Source organism: Manacus candei, unplaced genomic scaffold, assembly GCF_025592945.1.
Source record: "Manacus candei isolate 608988 ecotype Guabito, Panama unplaced genomic scaffold, ASM2559294v1 h1tg000033l, whole genome shotgun sequence".
In the NCBI taxonomy this organism is placed as follows: domain Eukaryota; kingdom Metazoa; phylum Chordata; class Aves; order Passeriformes; family Pipridae; genus Manacus; species Manacus candei.
The window spans coordinates 4398090-4419516 of NW_026138081.1; the positions used below are offsets into that span (position 1 = coordinate 4398090).

The 21427-nt window shown below is 40.0% G+C and overlaps 1 protein-coding gene across 11 annotated transcripts in view; it reads left to right on the forward strand.

Annotated features, from left to right (window-relative positions):
* RAD51B (RAD51 paralog B) overlaps positions 1 to 21427 on the forward strand; it is a 409186-nt gene that overhangs the window by 162994 nt on the left and 224765 nt on the right. For 10 of the 11 annotated variants that reach the window (XR_007905159.1, XR_007905158.1, XM_051791444.1 and 7 more), the window contains exons 8-9: positions 7156 to 7252; positions 11972 to 12049. Coding sequence is in view for 9 of the 11 variants with exons in the window: in XM_051791444.1 (XP_051647404.1) it covers positions 7156 to 7252; positions 11972 to 12049 (175 nt within the window). In the remaining 2 variants the exon portion in view is untranslated. The remainder of the gene's footprint in view (positions 1 to 7155; positions 7253 to 11971; positions 12050 to 21427) is intronic. The other variant, XM_051791446.1, reaches the window with a different exon arrangement.

A 21427-nucleotide genomic window follows, 5' to 3' on the forward strand; every position in this document is an offset into this window, starting at 1 on the left:
TGGAGTTGAAGCTGCCAGAAATGTGGGGGACAATAAAAAGAGTTTCTTCAAATATATTAGTGGCAATAGGCAATATAGAAATATCATCAACCCATTACAGGGTGAGGATGGTCACCTCACAAACAGGGACAGAGACAAGGCAGAGATGTCTTGTCTCTTTCTTTGCCTCTGTCTTCAACATGGATGATGGACCAAGGGGGTCTCAGTGCCCTGAACTGGAGGACCATGACTGCGAGAATGATCAACTCTCAGTCTATCTTGAAATTGTGCAGGATCTGCTGTTCAAGCTGGATCCCTGCTAATCTATGGGGCCTGATGGGATTCATCCTGGAATCCTCAAAGAGCTGCTGATGTCACCGCGAAACCTCTCTCAATGATTTTTGAGCAGTCTTGGGAATCCCGAGAGGTCCCAGCTGACAGGAAGCTGGTGAATGTTGTCCCAGTTTTTAAGAAGGGCAAGAAGGAGGATCCTGGAAACTACAGGCCTGTCAGTCTCACTTCAGTGTCTGGTAAAGTTATGGAGAAGATTATTCTGAGAGATATTGAAAAACACCTGAAAGACAACGCAGTGATTGGTCACAGCCAGCATGGCTTCATGAGGGAGTAATCTTGCTTATCAAACCTGATTTCCTTCTGTGACAGGGTAACCCACCTAGCTGATCAGGGGAAGCCAGCTGATGTAATCTTTTTGGATTTCAGTAAAGTTTTTGATACAGTCTTTCATAGGATCCTTCTGGACAAACTGTCCAGCCCACAGCTGGATAAACACATCATGTGGGGGGTGAGCAATTGGCTCATGGTCAAGCGCAGAGGGTAATAGGGAATGGGGTGACATCAGACTGGTGACCTGTCACTAGTGGGGTTCCACAGGGCTCCATCTTAGGCCCTGTGCTCTTCAACATCTTCATAAATGACACAGAACTGGAGTGGATACTAAGCAAGTTTGCAGATGACACAAAACTCGGAGGAGCTGCTGACTTCCTCAAAGGCAGGGAGGCCCTGTAGAGACCTCAACAGATAAAGGAGTGGGCAAACACCAACCATATGAAGTTTAACAAGGGAAGGTGCCGGATTGTGCACTTGGGATGGGTCAACTCTGGATGTATGTACAAACTGGGAAATGAGATGTTGGAAAGCAGTGCCACAGAAAGGGACCTGGGGGCCCTGGTCAATGGCAAGTTGAATATCAGTCAGCAGTGCCCTGGCAGCCAAGAGGGCCAACCCTGTCCTGGGGGGCATCAGGCAAAGCATCACCAGCCGGCTGAGGGGGGGGATTGTCCTGCTCTGCTCTGCACTGGTGTGGCCTCACCTGGAATATTGTGTTTAGTTTTAGGCACCACAATATAAGAAAGACATTAAGCTGTTAGAGAGTGTCCAAAGGAGGGCAATGAAGATCGTGAAGGGCCTTGAGGGAAAGCCATATGAGGAGTGGCTGAGGTCACTTGGTCTGTTCAGTCTGGAGGAGACTGATGGGAGACCTCATTGCAGGTCTTCTTCTCTCTGGTGACTGGTGACAGGACCTGAGGGAATGGCCTGAAGTTGTGTCAGGGGAGGGTTAGGTTGGATATTAGAAAGAGGTTCTTCATGCAGAGGGTGGTTGGGCACTGGAACAGGCTCCCCAGGGAGGTGTCACAGCACCAAGGCTGACAAAATGCAAGAAGCATTTGGACAATACTCTCAGTCACATGGTATGACTCTTGGGGATGGTCCTGTGCAGGGCTAAGGGTTGGACTTGATGATCCCTGTGGGTCCCTTCCAACTATATTAACAGCGTTGTTGACTTCTGGATTAATCACAGAAGAAGCAATGACCTGTCTAAAACATGAATGCTATTTTCCTTGAGAACTTCTTTTTTTCATCTTTTTCCAAGTATCAGTACCTATAAAAAGTGGCAAAGTGATCAGAAGAGTAGGTTGTGGGGTTTTATAACATATCTAAAATTAGGAACTTGAAAATGTGTTCCCACTGTCTCTTTGTGTTTATCTCCAAGTTTTCTAACTAAGAAGGATTCTTCTTTTTCTCATAACGTTTCTAATGGTTAGACAGGGTTATTTTACAATCTAAGTTTGCTATGCTGAAGTAAAGATTTGAAAAGATTGGGAAATTGTGTGGTCCATCATTTGTGTAGTATTTTAAGTAGTAGACTTCTTCTCAGAAAGGGTTTTGAAATCTGAATCTGAGTGAATTTATAAAGTGTTTGTAATTCTGTCAGAATTGGAAGGCTGAGGACTGTAAATTTTCACTTGTTAAATAACTAGCTTGACCAATGGCAAATGAATAGGCTCAAAGGTTAAAGGCAGTGGTTCGCTGAACTCCATAGCAGACTGCATGAGGCATGTTTCCAGTGTTACTGAGCTGTTTAGCTTACCTTTTCGTCTTTTTTCCCCTCTTTTAGCAGGGGAGGGTGTTTTATATTCATGCACAGTCATTGACTAGAGAGGCCCTACACACTTCATTCATCACGAAGTAGAAACGGAAAGGAATAGCACAACTTCCTTACCTGTTGCACATGTCAGGACACAGTTGTATGTGTGGAGAGATGTACTGTTTTTTATGACTCTTAGTGGTAATGAAAACATTTTGTTCCATTAGTTCATGATGGAAATAGGAACTCCTCTTAAAATAGTATGTATTTTTAAAATACAATGCATTTTAAAATATTATGTATTTCAGTATTATAACATCAAAATACCATGTAGCAATATTCTCACTGTTGAGTGTTCTGCTGGAAGATAATGAACACGTGACTGGCTTTGAATCTCTTAAGAAGAAGCTGTTCTTGGCTGGTAATGATGTCCAGTATCTGTCAAAAGGAACCACAACAGAGGCAACTTTTCCTCACCTACTTAGCCTGAGGACTTGGCAGGTCTCTTGTACTAAACAGGTTAAATCTGATCTGTATCTGACAGATCTACGATGAAAAGTTGAGGAAGTACTATTGCTAGTTCAGTGCAAGGCAATCTCTAGTAAGTCTGCCTGGAGTTGCAGCTCCAGCATGTTTCCAACTGCTGTTTAGCAGTGAGAGGTGGTTTCTTTCAAGTGTGGCATCTATCAGACCAGAGGGGGATACTCTAGCCTTCTTTTTGGTGGTTTTTAAGATATGGCATCATTAACATCAAAACTAGCATTGTAGTTTGTGCACGCATGTATGAAGCAATGTGTGAGACTCAGCAGATGCTGTCCATGCACAAATGTGATGACTCATCAGAAAGTCACACAGCTGTTTCACACCAGATCTCCTTTGTCTGCCTGTGTTTTCTCTCCAAATCACACACAAGTTTAACCATTCCCTCAGACACTTATTTGCAACTCTCTGAACACATCAAACCATTTCAAAGGATAGCAGAACAGAGTGTAAGCGTATCTTTCAGGTTAGTGAAGGAGACTTTAGGGGAAAAATTATTATTTTCTTTAGATGTGCCACTGGAATCACGTGATACCAACATTCAGGACTTCAATTTGAATGCCTGTAGGACTGGGGACTGCTGAAAATGTAGGGTCTTGTTTAAATGGCACTTTTCACTGCCAAAGTGTTTGTGACCAAAGTTTTACTCGTGGAAAAATAAAAATGGCACTTTCCAGTAAGGGCATGTGGTTGAAATTTTGATGATAGATGTACATATTCAGAGGAGTTTGCTAAATCTGACTGGAGCAAAGGTCCAGCATGTTTTCTTTTGTTAGTGACCCGCGGCTTGTTTGATCTAGTGAGAGTTTAGAGTAATCTGGATACTCTCAGAGTGAGGTTCAAACTGTATTATGGTAGGTACACAAAGATATAGGGATGTCTCTCTGTCTGTCTGTCTATCTGTCTGTCTATCTATCTATCTGATAATAGGTGTAACTATACCTGATAGAAGAATTTTGCAGTAAGTGAGGCTGCAGAAGTGTGACAAGGAATTTGATACCAAATTTAGTGCTTAGCTAACAGCCTCTTGGCTTGTACTTATGGGAGAACTGAATCTCTATGTTGGTTCTGCAGGCTTGCAGTAATGAAGAATAATTTGCAGTTAATTCCAAAAGAAGCATTCTGTGCATGCATATGGCTTCGTCTCAGAGGAAGTGTGCTTATCCAAGATAGTATTTAAACATGTATTTAAGCAAAAGTTTAACTATCAGTGAAGTTATGGAGCCAAGAATATGCTTAATTCCCATCCCTACATCTAGAATATTAGTACTGAATGGTTATTGAAGGATACATCAAAAATTGAAATCTAAGTTCAGAGGCGTAGCTTGAGTTAAACATAAAGGGGAAGAAGATTTTCAGTCCTACAGCTAACAATGCTGTGGAGTTCCCAGTTAAAGAAGAGGGCAAAAATCTGAAAGATTTAGAAAAAAAAGCAGTTGAAATATTTTTGTTGTTCATTTTTCTTTCGATTTTTTTTTTTTAAGCCTTTAATTTCCTTTGAAAGAAAGCAATATGAAATATGGTATGCTTAGGTATTTTTTTCTATTAAAAATGTTCCTTAAGCTTCGTAATGTTTCTTTAAAATGTGGTGCATAAATAATAAAATACATGATGACACAGTACAGAGATTATCTTGGCAAAGCCTGGCGTGACTGAATCACAGAGCTTGACACTTGTGAATAATGTGATCATTGCAAAAGTGTGCCAATGAAAGCTTCATACCTCACCAGTACGTGTGTACAAGTTTGTTACTGCATTCTGTTTCAGCACATTTTCTAGTACTGGATACCATGGATAACTGAGGCTGTGGCTTTTTTGACATGGTGAATACAAAGTGAGAATAGTTTCAAGAAGGAAGGGTCTCACATCCTATTCCTTATCCCTACTGACTCTTGGACGCCTACTCCTTTCCTTTGCCTTGAACCAGTTTTGGTGCTCAACTTATTGCAAGGACGAACTAGCTCAATAAAATGAAAGATAAGTACCGTGGCAAGAATAAAGGAAAACATGACTTTTTTCTTCTTTGTTATTAAATTGAATCATCTTACCTTGATACCTTATGAACAGGACAACCATCAGTGGCTGCAAGGAGTTGTGTGTACCAGGCCCTTTGCTGTCTGCTTTTGGGTGCTTACAGGTGCATGCAGCAGCTCAGGGGGGAAACAGCAGGGGGATGTAATGTGTTTCTTGTGTGTTTGCTGTTGGCAGTATTGCCAAGTGTACCTTAAGAACCTTAGCCAAGGTGTATGACCAAACAAGCCTGTTACTTACCATGTTTGTGTTCACTGCAGTCGTCATAAATGCCCAGTCCCAAAAGGTGCACCCTGGGGTTAAGCTTGGCAGGGTGATCATGGCCAGCTGAAGTTTGTCCACAGCTTGTAGTCAATAGCGGAAGAGCATGAGGAGCATCCCTATGGAGTTCTAAAGGTCTTGAACTCCTGTTGAGTAGATGAAGATTTGACTTACCCACTTTTCAATTTAGTCCTCTTGATACAGTGCATAAAGCTCTGAGGCACCATCATGCTGTTTGCAAGCACAGATATGGGTGGGCTGATGTGAACAGGGAGGTGGAGTTGTAGTCTTGGTAAAGGTCTCACACTCCATCACATTGTTGGCAGCTTGTGTCATGCTGCCTGAAGAGGACACAATATCCCACAGCACCATCACTCCAATTAGAACTCTGCGATCTCACACGGCTTATGTGGGATCTTGAAGTAGAAAAAGAAAATGAGGAGTGTGTTGTATCATAATGCTGAAAGTGTTAGAAAGCAAGAGGAAACCATGATCAGAGGGAGGGAGGAGCAATGGAGGGAAGAGCAGAGAAATTCCTCTTCCTTTTAGCAATGGTAAGATATTTATTCCAGTAGCATCCACAGAGTAGCATGTAGGATTCCTTTCTCCCATATTCCTGTGTCAAATATAGCTGAAGACGGGCCATTAATTTCAAAGAGAGTTTGTTTGGAGCAGAGTCTGTTCTCAGTGCAAGTAGAAGGATCATTTTTCTTAAAAAAAAAAAATAAATTTACTGTTATTGTGGATAGTGCAGCTGCTTAATGATCCAAAGCATTATGAGATAATTGTGGTTTCCTATGCTCTTCCCTCTGTGGTGTTTGCAGTGTTTGCCTTAATGCTTTCTGTTACTAGAAAACAGTACATGTTTAAGAGCGCAAGAAACTGTTTATCCCTTGCAAGCATGTCAATGCACGCGTGCTACACTGAGTGGCTCAGCTTGTGCCTACCCTTCACCGGCAGGCACGGGTAACCCGTGGAACCCCATTCGCGATGGGGATCGGGGATTGCAGTTCTTCCCTGTGAATGAGGAATTCCCAGTAAGTGCAGGTCATAAACTCAGGTTGATTAAGTCTCTGCCCTTTGTACACACCCCAGGTAGGGGTTGGTCGCTTCTCCCAGGCAGCTATCAGTAAAACAGGAGGGCATGGTCTTAAGCTGTGCCAGGGGAGGTTTAGGTTGGATATTAGGAAGAAATTCTTTACAGAGAGGGTAATCAGGCATTGGAATGGGCTGCCCAGAGAAGTGGTGGATTCTCCATCCCTGGAGGGTTTTAAGACGAGACTGGATGTGGCACTTAGTGCCATGGAGCAGTAACCACGGCGGTGTTGGATCAAGGGTTGGACTTGATGATCTCGGCGGTCCCTTCCAACCCAGCTGAATCTATGATTGCTCATGCTGTCAGAGGAGAGCACTGTGTAGGTACTACAGTCTGTTGTTTATCAGAATCTTGTGATCCTGAAAAACACTCAGAAATCCTCTTGTGTAGAGATAGCCCTGTGACATTTAGTAGTTTTGCGCTTCAGAGCAATGGAGGTGGATCCCTACAGCACCTCTCTCCATGGCATTTTGTTTCAGCCAAAGGAAGGAAATGTGTAAGTTGTCTGGAAATTACTAGGGAAATAGAATTCCTATTTGCCTATGAAGAAAATGGTGGTCTCTTGTAAGGAACATCAGATTGTTCATGGAAGATGAACAAACGATGAATGAAGCTCTTCAGAACAGTAGTTTCATTTTAGCTGGCTATATTTATCAACATCCTGTTGTTTAGTATTTCATCTTTTTAACAATATCCCTTTTCCTCCACTTCTTGCAAATATCTCTTTCAGTTTCTGCAGATAGTTCTGAGTGTTGAAATTGCCTGCATGCTATGCCTGGAGGATTCCAGTCCTGGGCTTTTCTCTGCCTTCCAGTAGCTGTAAAAATTCATTTCCCTTCACCCTTTCCTTCTCTCTTTGCAGGTTATCTTGACAAATCAGATTACCACATCGCTGAGCAATGGCCCTGCGATCCAGGCAGACCTGGTGTCTCCAGCTGATGATTTGTCCCTGTCTGAAGGTAAGAGATCCCTCTATCAGAACTGAAACTCTACACTGACACAAATCCACACTGTAATTTGCAGCCTTCTGTTGATATACAGGGGTCTGAGAGAGCCAAGTTAGCAAGTCTTGCCTAAAAGAGTCTGGAAACAAAATTATTTTTCAGTTTCTCTGAAAATCCATTTATAAATAAAAAGCAAATATGTGGACTAACTAGAAGGATCTGACACTTTCTGGAGCCTAAGAATGATTTTTTGACCCATGTCAGTTCCTCAGTGTTGTACTGTCTTGCACATGCGTTTAGAGTATTATTTTCTCAGTCTTCTGAACCTGCTGCAAGAGTAGATACACAGGCTAGGCTGCAAATTTCACCTTCTCTAATGATTATTAGTGATTCCAAAGAGAACCAACTGGTCAGAAAAGAAGGAAAGCAAATACTCGGTCCTGTCTCTTGAATTATGCTTGTCTGGTTTTCAAGTACAGTGCCTCAGACTGCATCTCTATGTTGTGTGAATGTAATAGGAGGGTTTTTGTGATGCCATATATTATTTTACATCTTCAAGTTTGTTTTTTCTGCACAGAATTAGAGGCAGGCATGCTCTTTTTGGGTACTAGTGAGGACTCAGTGTGCTAGGAAGAAAAGTTAATTCTAAATCAAGATTTGCAAAGTAATATAATAAGTTCAGCTTTCCCCACTTGCAAAGAATAGTCAGAGTACCCTCAGTCAGGGACAGATGCAAAAAGTTTCTTATTTAGAGTTCAGTTCATGCATAGACCCAAATGTATGATGTAAAGCAATGTTTCTCTTTCCTGCAAAGACGTGATAATTGCATGTGGACTTTCCACTTCGTATAACATGCGTATTTCTACTCTTTCTCTCCTTGCTGCACTTTCTGATGATTCTGATCAGCTTATCTGTGTTCTAGTTGATCACAAGCCCTCTTAAGCTTCTCTGACTTAACACAAGTGCAGCCTGGTGGCAAAAACAACAACCAAAAAAAGTGGTTAAAACTGACATTACTTCTGCAACTCATTTCAGTGGACAAGAGAAAGAGGTTGAGGATAGGTTAAACAGAGTGTCAAAGAGTAGCAAGTAACTTCAGTGCAATGCCTTAACGCTGATTGCTGGGTTTACTTCATAATTTTGTCAATAGGAGCTTGGTAAAGCATGGCTCATTGAATCATTTTGAAATTGCACTTGTAGCTGTGGTTGGCTCTGTCCCTTGACAAAGTATCTCTGAAGTTCATTGCTTGGATACTGCTCCTTACCTCTGTCAGAAAGAGTTGAAATTCGGTAACTAGATTTGGAAGAGGAAGGCATAATTTTTCACCTTTATGATTTCTTGGCATGAAATTGTGCATCATCTCATTAAATGCTCTTGATCACAGTACTTGTGGTTTTCCTTGTCTTTTAGAGTTGCTATGTATGAACTTTCTCTGAAAAGAAAGGCATAGCTGACTCTGAAGTTGAAGTAATAACAAAATATATTCTCAATAAAACATATTTTCATCCCGTGGTTAAAATATTTGAAGATACTTTGGAAAAAAACATGGACAAGTTGCAGTCTTTCTAAATTTCCCAACAAATATGAAAGACTCTTAGTCCTGAAATCAGGACTATGCAAGAGATGGTATAAAGATTTTTGTAGCAGTTACAGGTTATTAATGAAGCTATCATGTTTTACCTAAACTACCACCATTATTTTTCACCTTTTAACCCAAGAATGAGTTAAAATGTGTTGGTGCTGTGTGTGTGTTTTATTCTTTTGTTGCTCTCATTCTTTGTTTTTAATTAAGGATCTGAAGTGGTAAAATGAGCCAGCATCACAGTTGCTGAAAATGGAAATGTTTGTTTTGCCACAGGACAAGAACAGTACAGTCAGTAGCAGTGCAGGCTCCTTCAATAATTCAAGTTTTATCAAGGGATAAAGGGCTGATAAACTTCTTTCCTTCTCTCCCTTCCTTCTTCTGTTGACTAACATTAATATGGCATTTCCATGCTGTGTTGTGTAATGGAAGAACACAGTGCATCTTCACACTACATAGTGTTCTCCCTGTGTCTTTCTTATTCGTAAAATGGCTGCTTCTGGATTTCCATTTTTCATCACTTTTAACACATGCTGTCTACCTATGAGAAAATGTGGAATTTCAGGCCCATTCAACATTTGATTTCTGTGTTTGTCTTGGTATCAAAAGCTACAAGTGTGGACAGTGTGTTTTAGTGGATTTTTTTAACATTGAGGTGTTGATCTGTCCTGAGAAAGTTCCCCCTTTTAATGTGTTTCTTGTTAGCTATTGAACAACCTGAAAGTAGCAATACTTTAATCTTCTGATAATTTTTTTTATACTTTCAGAATCCTAAATTTATTAGTCTTCTAGGGTTAGTGTGATATTCCTAATACTTACTACTCTTTTACAACTGTAGAATTTGCAGGAAAGAGTAGTTAGGTGAGTAGCCAAAGTGCACAAAGAGGATATATTGCAGGGTCAGGGATAAGAGGCCAGATTTGTGACTTTCTTACCTCATTGTTCCTTGTCACTCATCACCAACTAAAGCTGAATTTGAACCAGTGACCTAGATGTGAAAGGACCCATAACACATTATTAGTCCTGTAAGCAACTCAGACTACTTGGTTTGTGTATGTCTGATATGTTGTTTTAATCCTATCTGAAATCAGAGTCCAGTCACTGTAAATGGTTTGCTAAAAGGGTAATCTTTCTTAGGGAGAGGCAGAAATGAAAATTTCAAACTGAATGTGCTATTAGAATGAAGTGGAATGTTACAGTGTCTTTTGGTTTTGCTTCTGATTGTGCTTGAGAAGACAATTGCTTGGGTTATGTGTTAGATTAGTCAAGAAACCAAGGAAGCTGTTCATCTGATGTGTGACAGAAAGTTAATCTGATGAACAAGCTGAAGGGACATTGTCAAGCTGTTTCAGGCTCAAAGGTTGTCTTCTGTAGAATTGTAATCTAGTGCATGAGAACTTGTGTCCTAAAAATATGTTAGGTTTTTATGAGAACATTAATGGCTTTGTAAAAGCAGTGCTGGCTGTAAAATCCCACCACTTATGTACCAGTGTAAGAATTCATGAACTGTTTGTTGGTAATTTTTATAGGAAATGGTTATGTCCAGCTAAATTCCCAGATCTGTGCATACTTCTGCTTCAAGACAGATAAAAAAATGCTTAGTTTGTTACAAATTAAAGTGATTAATAAAACACAAAAGTTTTTCTACCCATGGTCTGAGCTCTTGCATTCATTTGGCCTTTACATACTTGCCAGATTATCATCTGAAGGAGTTAAGACTAATAGTCCAGCTCCAAAATTCTCAGAGATGTAAGGCTGTCGCTTCTTCCCTGGGAAGCGAACTCAGTTTCTACTTGTTACTGCACCATTCTTACATAGCCATCTCTCAAACCATGTCAACACAGGAGATAGACTGGAGGATGATTGTGAACACTACTCTTTCACTTTCACTCTTGCTTTATGAAATAGTCTCTGTTTAGCTCTTCTGGTCAGAGACAATTTCCAGTTTGAGAAGCCTTGAAGTTGTTTTAGACTGCAGGGGTGGTCAGACAAGCCCAGGACTATCACAAGAACTAATGCTTTATTACTTAGACATAAAAAGTAGCTCTTACCCGATTAAAATTTTTTTTAATAATTAAAAAAGTAGATTTAAGCTGCATTAGGCTAAGTGAACACTAGAAAGGGAATGTAAATGTACACAGCAAACTATTTTGCATGACTGTTAATGGATTTTTTAAACAAGTTATCTGTGTCTGCGACTGTACTATTTTTTTTATTTTCACATGAATAAATTTTACCTAATGTAAAAAGTCTTTAGAAATTAATTCTAAGCCTGTGTGTTAGAGTGCTAGCTGGACAGGGAAATTTGTGTGTTTCATTTGTGTGCTGCAAAGAGATAAGACAGTATGACCTACTTGAGGTCCCTTCTAGTCCACCAGTGCCTGTCTTATTAATATATCTGCCAGCTGCAAGCTCTAACTTCCTCTCACAGACATAAAAGCCAAACTCAGTCTTTCTTGGAAAAAGCTCAGGAGTGTGTTGGTATGAACAAGAACAGTATCCCCCTCACAGCATGCACAGTGTCAAGCAAAAAAATGAATGCTGTCTTGGGCTTCTTCAGTCTCAGCTAGTACTTTCAGATATTTGTTTGAAAAAGTCAGAATTATTTTGTGTTTAAAATTGTCCGTAAACTTGTGCTAGCTCTGGGGAAGCCAGTGTTCAGTCTTCTGCCATTTGTGCTCATCAAGCAGTTTGTCATAGCATTGTATATTTTTAGTGCACAGTGTGAGCAATGAGTTTAGTCTGACCTTTTCAACTTTGTTGCTCTGATCTTGAATTCTTTTAAGCTGTTGAGCAGAAGAAGGCTTTCGTGTTGTGGAGACTGAAGAAAACTAAGCTGCCATAATATCTCCCACCCACAGGATTTTCCTACTTTAGCTTAGGAGCAGAAGATCTGAAGCTGGAATCTTTGGCTTCTCTTCCTTGCTTTCCCCTTGATTTCTAGTCATATTGTGATTAAATTGTTTTATTCTTCAAGCCTCAGTTTACCATTTTTTAAAGTTTGGGGTTATATTTTTATTCTTCAACTTTTTTTTGCTTTCTTAATATTTCAGGACATTCTTAGGGGGAAAATAATGAGTTGACCTCTTCACCTCAGAGTAAGATCAGTTCTGTAGTTTATTACTTCTCTCTTCAAATCCTCTTCTTTCAGTCCTGGTGCCAAATGGAGTGAAAACACTGAAGGAATTATCAAGTGAACTGAGGAGCCCCCAGAGATCAGAGGCTGTTGGTTGGTTTTGGTTTGTTTATTTATTGATTTATGTGTGCAATTAATGCTTAGGGTTGGATCTGCAGGTGACTTAATTAAAATAAAAAAGAATATCCTGTGAGAACATAAACTTACCTGTTTTGCAGGAACTGTGAGCTTACAGATCAAGCAGATGTTAAAAAAGTTTCTAAAACACTTCCTCCTTGTAGTTTTAAAGCTAATGCAGAATAATGCATGTCCTAGTGAAGTGCTCCAGCATGATATGAATTTAAATGCTGTGGAAAGTATCATAACACTTTGGCATGTTTTAGGGCTTTAGTGTTTTAGCTGAATGCTCTGTAAACTGATTGCAGCCTGGTTTACACAATTTTTGCTTGAAAGAGAAAATAGTTTGTCTTGGATCATTGAAACAGTATTGTTAGTTAATTATAATACATTTTTGAATAGGACAATTCATAAATTAATATCCTATCATTTTAATATGAATCCACTCTAACTTTCTGAGACCCAAGTATTTGGAAATACCTACTAAAACCCTTTAATTTTGTTACCATTATATAATCTCTATCGAGGTTACTGGGCATGTAGAAACTCAAGAACCATGTGGCATGGTATATGTAAAGTCTTTTGACTGTGACCCCTCATGTGGATCCTGTGAAGCTTAATGAATTTTAAATATGCAAAAGGCAATGAGTACAAATAACACTAATGGTATTGCCAGATTATTTGGAAGATGAATTCCAACAACTACACCGTGTCTGTGCATACTAAAGAGTAAATTTCCCAACTGAGACTAGTGTGCAGGTGTGAATCCTAAAGGCTAAAGCACATACCTGAAAAGGTAAAGAGGGGACCTTATCAATATGTTTAAGTATCTGAAGGGAGGGTGTCAAGAGGATAGAGCCAGGCTCTTCTTTGTGGTGCCAAGCAATAGGACAAGAGGCAACAGGCAGAAACTGATGCACAGGAAGTTCCATCTGAATATGCAGAAGAACTTCTTTACTGTGCAGGTGACTGTGCGTTGGAACAGATTACCCATAGAAATTGTGGAGTCTCTCTCACAGGAGATATTCAAGAACTGTCTGGATGCAATCCTGTGCAATGTGCTCTGGGATGACTCTGCTTGAGCAGGGAGGTTGGACCAGATGACCCATTGTAGTTCCTTCCAGCCTTGCCTGTTCAGTGATTCTCTAATGGATTTCTTTTCTTGGTTTATGGCTTATGAAGGTAGGGAAGGGCTACAATATAGCATTTGCCTTCTACAGTTATAATGATACACGGAAGTGTAGTGAGATTTGCCTCTGTGTTTGCTTTGATATTAATTACTACTTCTCACCTGATGGTTTGGTTACCACTTAGGCACAATGCCAGCTACCCTCCTGTGATGGGACAGAACAGCTCCATGAGCCACAGGATTCTGCCTCCAAGTCTGAGCCTTGGGCATTGTGACTTTAGTGTCAGAGTTGATAGAATTATTTAACTCACTGGTTCTCATTCATGTGAGCTCAATAATGGAACAGCTGGAATTGTTTCTTTCTAATCCTTTATTTTGGTGCTGGACTTCATGTCTCAGCTGTCTTTTAAGAAATTGTTCCAGCATAGACCCTGTAACCCACTTCGCCAGCCAACAGTGCTGTGGGAAGCCTTTTATTCCTTCAGTCTGTTCTGTCTTTGAGTTACTTCTCCAGCTTCAGACCTTTAATGAAAAAGATTATTAGCCCCACATACTCTCGAAAGTGAGAAAGGAGCTTATCTTCCTTCACCTGCTAGAAGTCAACACAGTCCATCTACTTCAGGACAGGTAAACAGTGGGCACTGAAAAAAAGGGGTGACCTCGATAAAATTCATGAATACATGTGGGAGGGAAAAATGCACCTCCTCAAAATACAATTTGATTCTTGTGCTTCCACTGTGTTTGTGTTTCTTGTAACTCTGTGCTCTTAGCAGTAGTAGAGTCTGCCCCCCAGTGCTTCAGTGGAAAGAAAAAAGCCTTTCTGGTTGTTGAGAGTGCCACAAGGAAGTGTGCCATCGTTACAGGGCCTGGAACAAATGATATTAACCATTAGGGGAAATGATACTGTGATTGTTTCTGCACGAGGCAGGGTTGCGGTGGTATATGGAGCAGTTAGATTTCACAATAACAGTGGTCATGTTAGCCTGTACTAATTTTGATGCTATATTTCACTAAGTGGGAAGTAACGACATAATAACATCTAGCCAAATTTTAACGGCTTTTTAATCAAAAGATAAGTCTCTCAGTAAAACATTGTTACAGAGACTGTATGTGTCTATGGAAATGTCAAGCTGAATGACATGCATAATCACTTGATATAGACTATGGAAAGGTTGAAAACTCTCAGCAGGAACACTCAAAGACCTCTATATATCAGTTTAAGAGAATCTCCATTCATCATTTCCTAATTGCTATGATGAGAGAATACAAAGTTTTACTGCTTTGTTGTGGTTTCTTTCTGAAGACGTGATATGACTTACAATCATTAATCAACAATTTGTAATCCAGAAAGCCTTCAGGTACATTTGCTGGGAATCACTCATCTATGTAATTAGAAGCACGATAACAGAAGTGATTACAGTCATAGTTGAGTGGTTAGGAGTTACCACCTCTCAGCTGCTAAGTAACTTACCTCGGCTGAAAAGAAGTGCGCTGAGTACGTGTTACACCTTCCAATGCAAAGTAGAATGGGTTTGCATGAATCCTGCTGCACACATCAGTTTATTCCTGTGTTCCTGTAACTGCAGCAAGCTTGAGAGCATGTATGTGTCGGTCAGTGAGTTTCAGTGGATGGCATATAGCTGTAAAGCATTGTAGCAAGATTGCAGTTGGTCATTTCCTTATGCCCTAAAAATGTTTAAAAATAAGATTAACTCATTCTACAGTGTGGGTGAATAATGAACTTTTTCTGTGGTCCTGCAAATCAGTGGTTCAATTCAGAAAAATGAGACATGGTTTGGCTCTAAATTCCTTCTGCAGTCCTACATTGCACCTCAGTGTTGGTGGAACTGCTCTAAACTAATTTGTCTTTCAAATTACATTGTAAAAAATGAATTCAAGGGTAGGAAAGAGCTAAACAGCGCTTGTCCCTGTGCACAATGACCAATTAAATTCTGTCTTAACTCACTGTGGATTGTCCTTAAATCTGTACAGAGGTTGAGGAAAAAAGATTAAATTAATATTTATCATTGAGTAGCATTTAGTCCCATTTCTTCTGGAGTTTTATAGTACCAGCAATGGATCTGCCTTCTCATAGAACTGGGAAGGGATCAGAAGGATTTTGATTTATGGGAAAACATAACTATGGGAATCATATTTGTCTTGGGGCATTACATGAAGCATATGGCTCACCTGCAGAACTTGAACCAGTTAGAAGTGACCCTAGGTGCAGGTGTTATGCCAAAAGGGAAGGCGAGGGTGAAGGGACAGAGGATACTTTTAGAGTCAGTTGCCTGTGTTTGAGTTGCAGTTCCAGCTGGATTTCCTCTGGGTTTACTGCAGGATGTTTGAAAAACTGGCTCCTTGTTAATCTCAGGCAGCTTCTGTGATTGATGATTCCCCTTAATCGTAAAAAGAGCACATGGGTGTTTCTGCTTAATTTGTGTCTATTTCCTGCTTTATTATTGTAATAATGATTTATTGTCTTAAATTATGGAAGTTTTATAACCTCTTAGCCTTTTTTGGAGGTTGAAGCTGGGCGCTCTGGCATGTGAATGAACTTCTTCCCAGTGGCAGTCTACTCCTAAAACGTTACATTCAAACCCAAACATAACATGATAATAAAAGACAGTATATAGTTGGTGCATTACCTCTTAATTTAATTAAAATAGGGAGCCTTGAGTATGAGCAGATTTTGCATGCTTCACAGAGACAAAATTAATCTAATCTGGATTTTGCTAGTCTTCTCATAATATCAGTTATACTAAAAAATAAAATTAAGAAATATTTGGAGAAAAGCAACCCAAGTGGTTACAGTGCAGTACAGAAAGATGGGTGAAGAAATGGTAGAAAGAGGAAATGCCTGGAGCTTAACTAAAGGGAGGCTATGTTTACATTAATTTCTACTCTCCTAAAATGTCCTGCTGTTGCTCCAGTCTTCTAGGCAAACCACAGTCTACAGAAGATTCCTGCATGAGCTGGTGCTTAACTACTGCCAGAAAGGGTAAAAAAGACAATGACTCAAGTATGAATAGCTGCACTATTAACAATGGAAAATTTGTCAGGGAAAGGCAAAACAGATGCTACTGCTGGGTAAGCAACCATGATTCTTTGGGAGTAATTTGAGCCAGTCTGATACCTGGCAGGGGAGTTGTTGTTTCAGGATGGCACATGGATATGTAAGGCAGTAGTTTGGGCATGTTTTAGCTGAATATCCGGAAGTTGTTTCTGAGCGTGAAATCTGTTAGACCAGCTGTTCCCAAATGGTTTGTGTTTGTGCCCCTGTTCCTGGTGGTGAACTCACCCCAGCCAAGCTTGCGACCCCAAATACTAACATAAACAATCACATCTCTGTCAGTCTTGTGACCCCACTCTGTGTGGCTGTGACCCTGCTGGAGGTTACAACCCCTGGTTTGGAAATTGTTGGGATAGACTGTCAAATAGTCCTGCTGGGGGAGCACTGATATGCCCCATCCAGGCCGGGATCATCACAACAAATGCCTTCAGATCTCACAGTAATTTGTAGGTCCCTGCCACTAGTTCGAGACTGCAGCTTATTAGAGCTGACATGTCACTTTGGTACATCAGGAACATCTTGGAGATCAAAAGGTCATAGTCCTCCCACGCTGCCGCAGTCTTTCTTCATGGACGTGCCTCTTCGTCTTGCTTCTCCGTCAGCTGGCTGGCAGCGAGCCCCGGCGCCTTCATGGCGTGGCTGATTCGGCCACAACTGCTGGATGTGTACCAGCTGCAACTTCTGCCCCAAGCCAGCCTTTTCAAAATGGTTCTCCCTGAATACTCCTTGCCTTAATGAAGGGATTGATGTCTGTCTCTCTCTGCTGAAATAATTAAAAGCTGTATAGGGAACTGCTAGTGGAGGTGGGCTGAGCCTTCCTCTGTATTTTGTAAAACTAATCCTGTTATTCATATACATGTACATATGAGCACAGTCATACAGATGTGGGATGCTGATGGAGAAATAAACAGAAGGTGGCCTTGTGTGGTTGCTGGTGTAGTCTGCAAGACTAGGGTCTTTGATAAGCCATGCAAACAGTCTCCTTAACATAAAATGCTAAGTTACAGATGTCCTAATTAGAGATCTGATTCTTAAGCTTTGTTCTTTTTCAGTTTTAAATGGATTTTGTGAACAAAAATGAAAATAGATTTCAAATTTGCTTTTTTGAAAGCATTTGTTACCATAATTTAAAGTAGTAACATTTAAATAGCTAACTGATAATTCAAGGCCATTGACTTCATAGTTTACTGTCATGGATATTTAACAGTGGCACCGTTACGTAAATCCAACAAGGGGAGGAGCCTGCAACAGATAATTTATTTGAGGCACATTTTTGTCAATAGATCCTGGAAATTGCCAATGATGACAGGAAGGAAAGAGGATGAAAAATATCATTTAGATAAAAACCTGCATTGCATAAAATTAGCCCAGAATTCAGTCGACGTAAGTCTTGTGTCAGAGCTCTGTGTGGAGTGCTTTGTTTAAGGATGTTGCTGGACTGGTTTTCTGTTAGGCAGGTGCATAGAAAGCATTACACTAAATATGAGAACAGCAAAGTCAAGTTGTGGAGTGTGTAAACCACTCAAGAAAATAGAAAATCTTATATTACAGGCTGGTTACTGCACATGCCACTCCCAAATGAAAAAATTGTTTGAAACAGCGTCTGTAACTTGATTGTCCCTTAAGCACTAGTTACATGTCAGAAAATGAAGTCTCCTTCATCTGTCCAGGTTGGATTTGGTGCACAAAGAAGCATATCCAATTCATAGTACGTCTTAGGTAATCAGATTAATATTTCCTGAACTGAATTTACCCTTTTGATACTGAGTCTTTCATATGCCATGTTTCACATATCACGTTGCGTTGAAGCTCTGCGGCTTTTCAGTAATTTCCTTGAAATCTATATGTGGTATGTCTGCCCTGTTTTGAGCTGTTCTTGGGACATGCATCAATTAAATATGTTTCTGGCACTCTCTTAATAGCATCGTTTCCCTGGGGTCAAAAAGTGCTCCAAAAACTGAGATAATTTGTTTAATTTAAAAGCAAAAGGGTATGGAACTACAATTTCAGGCTTCAACATCTATGTTCCTGTAGCTTTGAAGGACTGGGGAAAAAATCTTGATGTCTTACACACAAAATAAATAAATTCTTGAGTTCTTAAATATCTGATTTCATTCAGATTTTTGCTTCCCTTGCTTATCTTTTAATTTTCATTCCATTTTTTAAATGGTAGATTTTCAACTTGTCAAATTTCATTGTTTGTTGGTTTTGCTTAGCAAAACAGAAGGCTGGATTTTGTTATCTGGGTCTAAGGAAGAACTGTAAATGATGAAGGATGGTTCTTAATTAAAATTAATGATAACCAATCTGAATACAGAATTCTGTTTTAAGTCATTGAGGCTTTTGGCTCTAGGACATTCTGGGAATGTATACCGTATAGGAGTTCCTATATTTTTTCAAGTACACTGAAAGCAGAGGTACATAAATTACCATGTTCTACCAGATCGCTCCAGTAAGAGTCATTCTGTGCCTCAGATATCTTTTAGCCTGCATCTGCAGTGGTGTTTCCATTGAGATTTTTGAAGCAAGTCCTCAGTGATCTTTGCTTGCTGCATGTTTGTTCATTTTGTGGGATGGTTTTGATGTGCACCAACTAGAGAACTTTTATAGGAAATTAAACAAGACCCGGTAGTGCTCAAAGCCATCGTGGAGGCAGAAGAATCTAAGCTAACGACTGGTCATCAAGCCACAGTCAGAGCAGGGATGTTCTCACCAGAGCAAGTGAGTTTGGAACAGAACAATGATACACTTACATGGTAGCTGTAGGGGGATCAACACCAACTCTTTCGGCCGTCTGACACTGTTGTGCCAAATTATTCACTATTGGGGACTTGCTTCTTAAATAAAAATATAGAATGTTTTCTCTTGTGTGTTTTATGTAAGTCAGGCAATACAGATCACTTCCAGAGATCAGTAGGAGGGGTTACTAATAAGCCGTAATGCCCATTGCTGACTTGTGGTTGCTGAGCTCAGGTAATGCTTGATTACAGGAAACAAGAGTATGCGTTTCAGCAGGGTAACAGCTCAAATCCTTGCTGGTAGGATTTGACAAACTCGTCTGTGCTGAAGCCTGAGCTGCTGTGTCCTTTATTTACTGTTTTTTATGCTATGAAATATGACATTTTGCCTGCCCTTGGCCTGTAGTCACATCTCAGCTGCAATAAGCATATGCCCCAATACCAAGTTCCTGGATCTGGTCATCCTCAGCATCTGCTGATAAATGATCTTTCATAAGTCTCACCCACCTCCCTTTTTCCTTGCTATTTCCTCTGTTTTAACTTCAAACTGATAATGTTGATGTTCCATTTTAAGACTTGAAACAATGGCTGTTATGTTTGAGAGTTATGTTACCCACTGAAAACTGGTACCCGCTGAAGGACAAGTGACTAAGAAGATGGGCCTTTTAAGCTTTAGAAGTCTGTAAATCTTTTCTTGTTAATGTTCGGTAGGAATGAAGTTCAGGATAAACTTTAGTGCTTTCAAGCTAATATAGTGCCTTGTCAGTGACCAAATCTGAATCTCAAGGGGAAGAGTTCACAGTGGTTCAGGTTAAATGCCAAAAACCTCATGTTCCTTGGAGCCTTTAGTTTGTTCTGTTGACTGTTCACCAGAATCCTACAAACTAGCAAAGGCTGGTCACATTATTTTCCTCCAGGTTAGTATGAGGTAACTCCAAACAGCATGGGATCAACCTGTCAAGTCCTTAATGGCCCTAGAGTTTATTGTCATGGCTTACGGTCAAAACCTGCCCAGTTCTTCTTTTCCTGAGGGTGCATCTGCTTCTTAGTCACCACTGTGATGGTCATGTGAGCTAGCATGAAATGAGCTGTTGAGATCCAGAGGGTTCAGCAGCAGATGAGTCACAGAGGCAGAGGTCAGTGCAGGCTCATCTTTCTAGTATTTACCACACACAGTGTAAATATATCCTGAGATGAACCTTCCTTCTGTTAAAATGAAACATCTTTTGTCTAGATGAGAAGATCCTATGTGTGAGAAGAGGCTCTGTCGCCTTAATGCCATTCTAACAGAGTAAAGGACTTTGAAAACTTATTTTAGTGAGCTGTGGATTTCCCTTAAGTAGATACCTTGTTTTCCTCACTTGTTTTAAGAAGATATTTGGCTGCAGCAGGCTGAATAGTAATTTTGAGCAAGTTGAAGTCACATGGAATAGGGTAGGGTAGCTCTGCCCATGCAATATAGATCAATTTTGAGTTTATTATAGCTTCAGCCCAGGATTTGGTGATTGTTTTTTCTAAGATGGTAGAAAGTCACCTACACTTTGATGTAGTGCAGCTTTTAGTCAAATGCATTTTAAACAAATAAATAAATGATTAAACCTTGCTGTGTCTGTAAAACACTAGATTTTCAGCAGACTTCAACATTTTAAAGTACTTATTTTGATTGTGCTGAAAATTTTTGTGACAGCTATGGCTTCCATGAAAACAAAAAAGTGTTTTATCAGAAGTAATATGTTCTGTGGGGATATGTTTTTACTGGTAAAATAAAAATCTTGAAAACAATAAAGGAGACAAGGCAGAGGTTTTTGATCAGAACTAGAGACATGCTACACAAAATGACATCTGGTTATTGTCTGGATGTTTCTTTTTTTCCCCTCTCTCTCATAATCATAATTCTTGCACCCTCCCAACCAAAAAATGTTGTTTCACAAGGTTTTACCTTTGCTAAACCAGTGAAGAATAAAACAGAAATAAAACTGTTTACCAGTTGACCCTGCTTCTTTGTTCCATATGAAATTATGTGGTGCTTGTCTTGCATTTTGAATAGGTAGCTGTGGTATTGGCATGCCATATTCTAATCACTCTGATAAACAATTCCTTGCTAGTGGTTGCCTTGCATACAGTGGTCAGCAATTCCTGCACTCAATGATGCCATTGAAAATGTTTGAGATTGCTGCCCAGTTTCAGCAGTTTAATTTTTAATGATGTGTTATTGCTTCAGAATTTAATAGCTGTTTCTGGTTGTGATGAAGTTGTTTTAAACCTGCAAACTTTTTAAAACTCCATTTGTCGCTTCCTCCTTGCAGTGTGGTTTCCTCCTTTCCTACCTTCAAAACATTGTGGTCCAGGGTGTTGGGTGAGGTGACATGTCCTATTTTACACTCAATTGGAAAAGACTGCGTCATGGGCACTTG